General features: G+C 38.4%; 1 protein-coding gene across 1 annotated transcript in view; it reads left to right on the top strand.

Moving 5' to 3' along the window:
• Positions 1 to 12,099, top strand: part of LOC107582906 (protein FAM57B-like) — a 16,366-nt gene extending 4,267 nt beyond the window's left edge. Inside the window, exons 4-8 of the mRNA XM_016268934.1 lie at positions 891 to 975; positions 8,245 to 8,340; positions 8,714 to 8,823; positions 9,622 to 10,949; positions 11,152 to 12,099. Of these exons, the coding sequence (XP_016124420.1) occupies positions 891 to 975; positions 8,245 to 8,340; positions 8,714 to 8,823; positions 9,622 to 9,862 (532 nt within the window). The 3' untranslated portion in view covers positions 9,863 to 10,949; positions 11,152 to 12,099. The remainder of the gene's footprint in view (positions 1 to 890; positions 976 to 8,244; positions 8,341 to 8,713; positions 8,824 to 9,621; positions 10,950 to 11,151) is intronic.
• The last annotated feature ends 219 nt before the right edge of the window (positions 12,100 to 12,318 follow it).

Genomic DNA, 12,318 nt, shown 5'->3' with positions numbered 1-12,318 from the left:
GTTTACAGCCGTTACTGGAGAAACCGCTAGTTCCACCGCTCTCACAGCGCCTCCTGCTGGCAGACAAGCAGTTTGCATTTTCAAGAATAAACCCATTTCCAGCAACATGCTTTTGTTGTTGCTCTATTTTTTGTTTGTTTTCTGAAGCAACTCGGAGCACTTTTCATACTCAAAAAAATATTAATAAGGAGAGTCTGAGATTTATTTGACAGTGATTTCACATTTCTTGTTTGTATGAAGGTTGAATACCAATAAAAGGTGAACGTTTATTTATTTACACCATTTTTTTCCCTAAAATATTATATAGTTTTATAAGAGTAGGTTTCATAGAGTTGGCAAATTAATTTTTCATAAGTTTGTATGCACAGACATCTGTTGTGGCCGTTCTTGGCCGTTTTTATGAGGCTTTTTAAAATAGTGTTCATATCGATATCGGAATTATATCGTATTGACCGAAATTAAGAAATATATCGTGATATAAATTTTGGCCATATCGTCCAGCCCTAATATATATATATAATTAATTAATTTGAAAACAGAAAATGGTTGCCTGAAATTCATGAGGTAGATGATGATCCCAGAATGATTAAATATCTGCAGATTCATCGGTCTGTTACTAAATGTGACGCTGTAAGTTTATGGCAGAGATATTTATCTTGTTTTGAAGGCTTTCTTGCGTGAAATGTCTGATTAAAATCTGCTGAGTAAAGAAGTTGCATGTAGAGTTGCAGTGCATATCTGATGTTGCTGTGCTTTTCTGCTTCCTTTAACTGGTGTCATCGATATCTGGTATTAATGGTTTCAAATATCTCCTATCTAAGGGTGTTTGCAGTCTGTTATGGTCCTCCTTGCTGTCTTCCATGCATGTTTTTTCTCTCACCCTTTTTTAGACTGGTGTCCTCCGTTCAGGCTATTATGGCATCCTCTGCCGGGTACATCATCGCCTGTTCTTGTGAAGACATTATTGAGGACCAGTGAGTATCAGCTGAAGATATGTGACAAGATATAACATACATTTTTTGGCAATTAAGATTGATTGTATATGTAGGGATCTCTGTTTTACTATACTCAGCACTGTTTTACTTGGGTGTTTGTTTGTTTTCCTATGTGCCTGTCTCTCTCTCGCCTCTTTTCACTTGTTGAATTGAGAATTCTCTGATTTTCTATGGAATTGTTCCCAGATGTGTAGGAGTGTGAAAGTATTCCCTACACTCTTGAGTGTTTCTAAGAATGTGCTATTTCTCCAATGTGCACCATATGTCAGTGAAATCTAATTAGAAACTAATTAGGTTGCGAGCCTGTCTGTAAATCCACTGTGGCACACCAAGCTGGGGGGGAAAGGAGCGAAAGAGAGAGTAGACTGGAAAAATACTGTGGAAAAACTTGACTTGACTTTTTATGACGGCTTTAGTCAGCGGTTTCATTTAATACTTGAAAGCTGCATCTTTACAATCTGTGAAACCCATTAGGAGGTTTGTGGAAAACGATTGGCTCTAATTTGATTTGCCTCACCTAATTGAATTGTATGTCTTGTTTTGAACTGTTTATCTTGTTTAATTTTGCCTTAACCCGAAGGCACACAAGTGAGTTAAGAACGGCAGCTCAAATAGGTCCGAGCAATCATCCCCCAGTTTCACAGACAAGGCTTAAGCCTAGTCTGAACTGTTTTACCTGAAAGAAACTTGCGCTGATATATCTTATGGTTTAATCTAAGCCCTGTCTGTGAAACCAGGCATGTTTCATAAATGATTTAAGCCAGGTAAACTTAGTGTATGTGTAGTAAATGCATCAGTCAGGGTACAGAGGGCTGGGAATTAGACAAGGGCCAAGTCAAATACTTGGCCTATTTTTTACAGGTTTTCTTTGTCAGGTTTTGAATTGTATTATGCTAATTTAGGTTTTGAGAGTATTAGTACATCAGTATTGTGATTTCTTCAGTATGTTTTTAAATATTCATGACTGTAATAATGGACTAGTCAAGTATTTAAATGGTATATTCCAATGTAAAATCTTAAAAGAAGTTACTAAAAACAGGTTACTAAATGCAACACTTGAAACTTTAAATGCTTGGAATTGTAACTTTTTTTTTTTAAGAGAAGAAGCTTTTTGGGAAAAAAAGGCGAAAGCGGTGTAGAGATGGGTATCTATACTCAAATAAAAAATACAGATACTAAGGTGTTTTTTTTTACCTGTCATTTTGTTAATTTAACAAGAAATGTAATGCATACAATATGCACTGAATTGGACGAATAACCCATGTTAGCGAATAATTGTGGAAAATATAACTATTTTCCTGCTTAACACACGGAAATGCTGCAAGACATAACCAATCAATCACAGAGAGCGTTCACTCACTACTGACACTGCATTCAAACAGGGCTGCTTTTCCCAAAAGTATCATAAGAAACCACTGATGCTTTTGGGAAACGCAGCTCAGAACAATGCTTATCAGAGGAAAGAACAACATAATATGTTTGAGTTATTTCACAATAAACTAATTTAAATTGTAGCCTATCATTTGTGCAATTACATTTATTTAAATTGAACGTTAAATTGAATGAGAGCGCAAAACAAAACACCGGTCACGAATTAGAAGTACAAAACAAGGATTTGTAAAGAAAGATGTTGGAGGATTTCGATATAAGCCAAGAGGAGACTGGTTTTCCTTTTCTAAACAAAGGAAACTTATACTACGCCTATGTCCTACGTCATCCTCTGGAATGCCACTCTCTCGTATACGTGCGTATGACAGTTAGCGGAAGCTAGAGATTACGGTTTATAAAGTTTTAAATATGGATATTTTTCTTACAAAAATGCATCAATTCAACGGTTGTGCTTTATTGGACTTCTTTTGGACTATTGAAAAATAACACCCATTCACTGCCATTATAAAGCTTGGTAGAGCCAGGACATTTTTAAATATAACTCCGATTGTATTTGTCCGAAAGAAAAAAATCATATACATCTAGGATGGCTTGAGGGTGAGAAAATCATGGGGATTTTTGGGTGAACTAGGGGGTCTGAATACTTTCCGTACCCACTGTATATATATATTATTTGTTGAAAATAGCTGTGATGCTTATTATTTTTGTGGAAACTGTGATAGATTTTTTCAGGTTTCTTGATGAATAGAAAGTTCAAAAGAACAACATTTATAAATTTTTGTAACCAAGTAAAATTCTGTACTGTCACTGATCAATTTATTGGATCTTTGATAAATAAAAGTGTTAATATCTTTTACTGACACCAAACCTTTGGAGGGTAGTATGCTTAATTTTCAGAAATAGACACACATTTATCCTGACAAATCACGCTTCTCTTGGGAACACGTAGAGCAGGGGTTCTCAAACCTCTCCATGAAGTACCCCCAGCACTGCACGTTTTGTATGTCTTCCTATATCTGACCAAGCGGCAACCTCCCGCTCTCTCTCGTGAAGCCCACACGGAAGTGACTTAAACTGTAATTCATCAACTGGCTGGCTGCAAAAGGGAGTCAATCCTGTTTAAAAAAATTTACAGCCTGGTTAAAAAAATTATTTTGGTCTATATAAATAATTTTGCCCTTCATGAGAACTGTGAGGGGGGTGAATTTTTTTTCATGGTTTCAGGTGTGATAGATGAGGGAGACATACAAAATGTGCAGGGCTGGGGGTACTCCATGACAGGTTTGAGAACCACTGATGTAGAGAATAGTGTTACTGCCTCTACAGTCTGACTGGTGCTTGATTTGCTAGTCAAATTTTAAGGGAGTGTGTCACACAAAAATGAAAATGTAATCTACTCCCTCTCATGTTGTTGTTCTAAACCTACAGTATATGAATGCTTGTCTAACATGTGACACAAAATGAGAAATGTATCCGACTTGCCTGTAACCTCCAGTAGTTGTGAGCACCTTGGACTTGTTTTGGTTCTCAAAGGATTTTAAAACTGATTTGGAAAAGTCATTAAAAGTGAATTAAATCTGCACCGGTTTAAAATGTTAAGTAAAAGTTGCCTTTCAGAGCATTATATCTATAAATCTATTCAGTATATAGAAATATTAAATAATGACTGAAAACAATCATGGGAAACGTTCTGGTAATTTATATATTACAGTACTGTAGTGCTGTGTTCGATACATTGATACAACGATACGAGTATCGATACAGCTGGCCCTGTATCAATATTGTGGCACGTGTGCAGCAGTGGACCGCGCTTAATTTGAATACAAGAACTCCGTTTAAAATAGAGTAGAAAAGTGCGAGGTTTCTAAAAAATGAATAGAGCATAATATATAGGCTACAGCAAGGTTCAATCTAGCTGCAGAGGAACACAACCGGGGTTGCCTGATATAAAGAGACATAATCCCTGAAACAGAGCTTCCCACTTGCACAATACAGAAATATCTGCTAAGTGTTACTTATTTTTGTCAACCTGGCAACCATGTGCACGCGCTCTCTCTCTCCACTGGATAAACGCGCCTGCTTTGTGAAAACACTGGTAAGCTTGCAGTTTAGCGATCTCCACTTCAATATTCTATTCTCAGAAAAGTGTAATTCATCAACTGTTTATTTACATGAGAGAGAGAGAGAGGCTGTGTGTGTATGAATTACCACCGTTTTGCCACGTTTCTCTATTAACAGTGAAGCTGTGGCTTTAATTATTTTAGAAACTGATGTTACCAGCTCCTTGTTGAGAAAGATAATGTAGCTCTTGAGCGATTAAGCTATTTTATTGATAATTTGTGTTGCTGAATGTCTGTGCACGCAAGCAACGTGACCTGTGTGAGTGACCAAGCGTGTGTGCGGGAGATTGTGAAGACACTGCACAAGTTTAGAACTCTTCTAATTTTTATTTTTATTTTTTTAAATGTAGAAAGTGTGTTAGTTTGTGCAATGATAACCTACCCGCAATGTAAAGATGATTTTTTAAAAATATATTAGTATAAGTACATTACAATATAAATGTATAAGAACGAGTACATTATTATTTATGGGCTTAAAAACAAGATGTAAACAATCAGAATATTGTACCTGGTGGGGAGTGGCCAATGTAAGCATGAAACATATGCCATTACCTATATTGTACTGTGGCACAGTTATGGAGGCCATTCATCATGCAGATGTCAACTGCCTGCTCTGCCAATAGTTAGAAATGGCACTATAGTATGCCGTATTTAATAAACAGCTGTTTTACTAAATTATGCTGAGGTGAAATTCAGTGCAGTCCTATATCGTGATATGTATCGTATCGTGAAAAGTCTTAGGCCATTAGTGTTTTCACCAACAAAAACACTACACATTTGCTGTAGTGTGTCAGTAGGAAATATCAGTTTACATTTCCAAACATTCCTTTTGCCATTAACTGTCCATCTAGAATTACTTGAAGAAACAGAAAAAAACTGAGACAGACTAAATCCAGTAGAACTGTGGCAACATCTCCAAGATGCTTCAAGAAACCTTCCTACAAAGCTACAGTACTGTGAAAAGTTTTGGGCACTTGTGTAAAAATGCTGTAAAGTAGGGCTGCACGATATATCGAAATATCGCAAATGTAAATATCGCAATATACATATCGCAAGGGTGTGCGATATCTGAATCATTTTAATAATGGGCTACTTAAGTCAAAAGGTCAATTTTAGTTCGACGCATGTAGCAGAAAATTGCTTGACGTTAAAAAGAGTTGTGCAATAAGCTGCAGAAAACAACTCTTTGCCGTCTCGTCTTGCTGTCTGACTCGCACCTGAAGCGCGCGCACAAACCGCATCTCACGCAGCGCATCTTCAGTTCTGCTGCACACGTGCAAAGCATGCGCACACAGAGAGAGAGAGATGCGTTTCAGACCGAGTTGATTCGCATCTCCTCATGTTTGAACAGACACATACACACAGAATTATGTCAATAGTACGTAAACGCAGCCGGTTATGTTTTAAATGAATGTAAACAGCTGAGAAAGAAATCGGATGTGTATCATTATACTGAATCCGTGCAGTCGGATTTAAAGGGACAGCAGCCTATAAATACGTGCTGCTGAATATGGCACTAATGTTAATCAAACAACAAACCGGCTATAACAAAGATTAATCTAAATTTAATTCATATAGTGAACACTATGCAGTGTTATTTTACACTTAATTATAACATTTCTGTATCTGAATACTACTGTTTATTTTATCTATGCTTGTAAATTGTGTATTTATCTTTTTTTCTTTCTTTTTTTAACTGACTGTTCACTTGCCTTTAATCATGTTTGAACTTTCTCAGACTGTAGTGTTTGCTGTGGTATATGAAGAAGTACTTAAAGTGTATGGAAAGCAAAGTTACAATGATATAAAATTAGTGTCATTAAAGGGGTCATATGATGCGATTTCAATTTTTCCTTTCTCTTTGGAGTATTGCAAGCTCTTGGTGCATAAAGAAGATCTGTAAAGTTGCAAAGACTAAAGTCTCAAATCCAAAAAAGATATTCTTTATAAAAGTTAAGAGTCAGCCACACCTACCTAAAACGGCTAGTTCTAACATGCCCCCACATGTCTATGTCACTATGTGGGAAGATTTGCATAACGCCGCCCAAATGTTCACACAAAAAAAGAAGGCGTAACTTTTATTCTCGCTGTAGTATTGTTGCCGCCGCCATGTCGTGAAGGCGCTGTGTGTTTCATTGTGAAAGCGAAACTACTTTGTTTGGCCTTCCAAAAGAGGACACAACTAGAAATCAGTGGTTAAGTTGTATTTACAACACTGTTCCAGAGCAGTACAAACCAAATATTCAGATGTGTGCAGCGCATTTTACAGAGGACGAGGACTGTTTCCTGGGAAAGTAGCCTACAATGCCGGTGTTCCGGTGAATTCAGTTTCCCCTTCGGCGCGCATGCTGACCCTATACAGTCTATGATGCTGACTCACAGCCTGTAAGTACGTTTTCATATTTAAAGGATTTGCCACTGATGATTCAAACGCGAGTTTTGAGCAGTGTAGAGTAGCGCTTGTTGTTTGTCGTTTCTCCAATCACAAATGCAAACATGGTTTTATGTTTACGCGGCGCGATGCAACGCGTAAGACAGTATGAGTGATTATAATCAGTAATTATGTCCCCACTGGATGAAACAAATGCCTCGTTTATAATGGGTTTTATTGGTTTTATCTCGTTGCGCCGGGACACGGCATCACAGTATGGTAAGGGACGTAACATTTCCGTCACGCGCTTGAGAAATTCGGCCAATCACAACGCACTGGATAGCTGGCCAATCAGAGCACACCTCGCTTTTCAGACCGATGAGCTTTGTAAAAATCGACTCGTTTCAGAAAGGCGGGGCATAGAGAAGAAACAATAATGTACAGTATGTGGAAAATGTTTTTTTTTTTACCTTAAACCGCATAAACACATTTCATTACACCAAATGCACAAAATAATGTTATTTTTTTAGCAAAGTCATATGACCCCTTTAATTATTAATGAACTTCTATTAGCTAAATCAAATCAGTATTTGGTGTGACCACCCTTTGGGTTTAAAACAGCTTTTGTCCTATATACACTTGCACATAGTTTTTCAGTAACGTGTCTTGGAGACGTTGCCACGGCTCTTCTGGATTTAGTCTCAGTTTTTTCTGTTTCTTCATGTAATCCCAGACCACACTAAGCTTTCCTACATCGACACAAGTATGACTTTCTTTTTTCTCATTTTCCTTTTATTTCCCTTTCCTCATCCCCTTTCCTTTTTTTTCTCCATCCACCCCATTCTCTCCTTTCTTTTTCACTTCCCTCCCCTTTCCTTTTCCATTTCCTACCTTTTCCTCTCCCTTCTATTCCATTCTCTTTTTATTTCTTTCATTTCTCTTTCCTCTTCCCTTACTTTCTGTTTCCCATTCCCATTTACTTTTCTCTTTTCCTTTCCCATTCCTCCCCTTTGCTTTCTCTTCCTTTCCATTTCCCATTCCTCTTCCACTTCCCCGTTTCTTTTTAATTCCTATATTTACATTTTCTCATCCTTCCCTTTTCTCTTCCCTTCCTTTTTCTTTTCTTTCCTGTTCTCCTTTCCTTCCTCCTTTATTTTTTTTTCTCTTCTATCCCTTTGATTTCCCTTCCATTAACATTTTCCCCTGGCTTTCTTTTTTTTGTTTATAATTTTATTTATTTATTTTTTTTCCAATTCCACTTTCTTTCCCATCCGTCCCTTTTCTCCTAATGTCCTTTCCCCTTTCCCTGTAATTTGCTTCCTCTTCCTTTCCCTTCCCTATTTTCTTTTCTTTTCCTCTCATTTCATAGTTCTGGAGACAGGGGAAAGGGGATTATTTCCAGGGTGTGATGTTCCTGGCAGAACTCAGCACCCCATCTGTCTGTCTGGGAAAAATACTCATCCAGGTACTAAACACACATTCACCCTGTCTTTCCAACTCCCTCAGTCTTTCTTTTGTTTAGTGAATGTATCTTTCTTTTTTTAACAACCTAGGTAAGCAGATTTTTTGCACCACTCTTTCTTTTCTTGGAAATGTATTCTACCAGATTTACTAATCTTAAAACATCTAGTTGATTGACAATGATCTTTCACAGACTTTTGTATTGTAACGACTCCTTCTTGTTACACGTCTCCTTCACAGCTTCAGTGTTAAATGTGTAGTGGGGAATATTGAATCATGGTTTTCAGGGTTCATTGCTCTGCCTATTAATATCTTTCTAGCTGTTAAACGCTCTATTTCTTTGCTTCTTGCTCTCTCCTTTGTTTCCTTTTTCTCAGTATAAGCAACAGCACACTCTCCTACATAAAGTCAATGGAGCTCTTATGCTGGTCACTTTCTTCATCTGCAGAGTTCTTCTCTTCCCCTACCTCTACTACGCCTACGGCAGGTAACGATCACTTTAACTCTCTGTCATTCAGTCTTTTACCATGTCTTTTTTTTTTCTATTACTCATGTAGTCCTTTTATATTCTCGTTCTCCACTGAGTTACACTGCCGCTGATATTAACATTTCAGACATAAGCATGAACATCGTATTTCTCTCAACCCAAAATTTGATTTGAACATGAGACGTACAGTATAATCCTCTTGAACGATTGTAATAACCACCAGAGATCATGAGCTGTGTTGCTTTAGACAAACCTTACCCTGGATGGCATGTTCTAATTTTAAAATTGCAATCTTGATGTATTATTCATAAGATTGGAAATTTGAGCATCCTTAGACTTAACACTTGTGGTCCTAGTTACATTTTCTGAGTATGATCTTTAGTGGCAAACTTTATAGTTATCGTTATAATTATCCTCCTTGTGAAAGGAATCCCGTCCTAAAAAAAAGAGCCATGTGCCAATTGGTAAAGACTTTGCATTACTGCTGCGGATTACATAAAAACAGTCCATTTCTAGAGACACACCCTTGGGACTGCACATGTGCATTGGCTGGACCAACCTGAAAGGTGCATTGTTTTTTGTGATTTCTATATTTCCCCATTCAAGTAGATAGGAGTTGGTCTTGCATGCCTGACATAACAGCGCGGAGGCATTGCAATTATGCCTGTTGAGTGACCTGGCTTTCCTTGAAAGGGACTTTCAAGGAAATTCCCTTTCAAGGATTATACCGAATACCTCTTTTTACTTGTTTACTATATGCTGACTCTGTGCATATTTTTGTTTGTGCTCATATCACAGGTACGCATCCATCCCCTTCTACATGGTGCCGCTGTCTGTGCCCTGGCAGTGTAACGCAGGTGCAGCTTTGCTCATGGCCCCGCAAGTCTACTGGTTTTCCCTCATCTGCAGGGGTGCCTTCCGTCTCTTCACCGGAGCCTCACGGCACAAAGCGACCCCTAGAAGCACAGACTCTGAACCGAAAACCTCACTCCTGCCCCCTGCCAACGGATACAGCCCCAGAGAGACTGACTCGCACTGAGAAAGGAGTAGAGATAGAGATGTAGGTACGGGGTAGTTAGGTTTAGACCAAACAGGAGACTGAAGGCAGATCATCTTATTACAATGGGTGGATCTACCTTAGACCCAGCGGTGTGGGTTAGCAAGCAAAGAAACTGAAGGTCTGTACCATTCACCATCATCCTCTCTTTGAGAAGAAAAAGAAGACTGCAGACCAAACCAAACAGATAGTTTTCTCCCTAACATGCATGTTCTCTGTGTTGGAGCAGTAGGTCAGGGAAATGTCATCTGCTGCTTTGAAGGGTTAGTGCATCATTTGTAGATTACCATGGCCATAAGCTTCAGAAAAAGGGACTGATGTGGATGCAACGGGAACAGTATTTCTAATGAGTGATGGATGGAAGGATTGATAGATCCCTCCTGTTCTCCTCTCTGAGAATTCTCCTCTCTTGAGAGTCTCTCTCTGTTTGTTACAGTTGCAGAGAAGATACGAAAAGGAATCAGAAACTTCTCAGTCGATTTGTACATAAGTTTTTATTAATATTTACGTTGAATTCCAAATAGATTTTTTATTTATTTTAGATTTTTGTAGAATCTGTTTATTTATTATTTATTCAGTCCTATTCCTAATTACAGGTGGATTAGTTTAAAACAAAACCGTTCACTTCTAAAAAAAAAAAAAATAAAAAACCCTGACGCTGTTGGATTCAAAACAACCCCTCATATCCTCACTGTGGGTGCATGGCCTCCTTCCAGCTGTCCATCTCTCTGTTTTTCCCTTTCCTAGTTTTCATGACGGCTGAAAACAAGACGGCTGCGGCTGCGTGCAGTTAGTTAGTGAATCAGCAGTTATAAAGTAGAAGGGGGGTCATTTAAAGGATTTGGATGAGGCTGAGGTAATGCATATCTCTGCTGCAGTACTCCAATCCTTTTAAGATCCAAACATTGGACAGAGGGGGAAGGGACCGAGCTGCCCAGTAAAATGCTGCACTTGAAAATCAGGCTGAAGTTGGCAAGACACTCAGACGAACCTGAGCCAATCGGTTTGTTCTTTTCATACAGTTTTATGTGAGGAGAATGCCAGCATAATGGCCCTCGCTAACCTCTAAGTCAGTGATCCTCAAATCTGGCCCACGAGATCCACTTTCCTGCAGAGTTTAGCTCTAACCCTAATCAAACACACCTGAGCAAGCTAATCAGTGTCTTCAGGATCATTAGAAAATCACAGGTAGCTGAGTTTGTTCAGGGTTGGAGCTAAACTCTGCAGCGCATTGGACCTCCAGGGGGAGATTTGAGGAACCCTGCTCTAAGTAGACCCACACCACAATATGGATTCTATGCTACCACTGATTGTAATCTGCACATTGAATAGGTAACAACTGTGTTTTTTCTCCACAGACGAGATGTTTCTTAACTGCTTCTTTTCAAGCAGTCAACCTTTGTTTCTGTCCAGATATATAGGAGGTCCACTGATGATGCGTTTTGTCACCAATTAGTCCTCACTTTTATGGTAAAAGTGTCATTGGTGTAACGGTGTCATCACATACCTCCCTTAGGCCTGAATCTTTTGCTTTGCTCCCGAACAGGGATGCCAGTTTGACGTTAAACAGTATTATTAAGGGTGGAAATGAGAGGATGGCGCACAAGGTGGATTCTAGAAGTGAATCTTGCACTGAATTATCACAAGGAGGGGTGCTAAACAAACATCCAAATCTGTGAGATACTGTAATACGTTTAAAAGCACTGCATAGATCATTTAGATAAATGTTCTGGACCACTATAATTGGAGTCGTTTTATAGATTAGTTATGTTTCTGTTACGCACTAGAACATTTTTGTTTTGTTTGCGTTACAGTTCGCCTGTATGCCAAAACGCATCCATGTAGCCTTAGAAGTGATGCTTTCAACATGCTCTTTACACAAAGTACTACTGGATTGTTTTACACTGGGTCATCACAACGCTCAAAGGGACTGCCCAGTGCTGGGCATGGATAGGGGCCAGTATTTTCAACTATAGCAAAGTATACTGGTTTGTGAATGGGTAAAATTCTTTAGCTAGGAATGAGTATCTTCTGACTTTTTTAAAAATGTTATGCTTAATGTTAATTTATGTATTTATTTGGCCAAGTCTGAATGTACATATGAATCCACTTCTAAATGTTCTTCTAAGTGGGCTTCTGTTTATCTAGTTGCCTGAAGTCTGTTCTGTAATTCTGGTTTTCTCATCTGAAATATACTCTTGCTCTCTCCTGCTGTGCTCGCATGCTTTGTTTGACCTCCTTTTATACTGAAACAAAGGCTCTGTGTCACTTGCTTAGTGTGTGTGATTGTGTGAGAGGGTAAAAGATAACTGCATTGCAATTAACGTTAGTGAAATGAAATTTGCCTGTATGTTTCTTTAGTATATTGAAGCACCATGCCAGTTACTCTTGGTTTCCTTATTCACAAATTATGGTCCTAGTTATGTTAAATGTGCAGT

Source organism: Sinocyclocheilus grahami, unplaced genomic scaffold (genome assembly GCF_001515645.1).
Source record: "Sinocyclocheilus grahami isolate Dianchi unplaced genomic scaffold, SAMN03320097.WGS_v1.1 scaffold48.1, whole genome shotgun sequence".
NCBI lineage: Eukaryota > Metazoa > Chordata > Actinopteri > Cypriniformes > Cyprinidae > Sinocyclocheilus > Sinocyclocheilus grahami.
The sequence above is the reverse complement of the archived record's forward strand: the minus strand, read 5'-3'. Positions and strand labels throughout refer to the sequence as shown.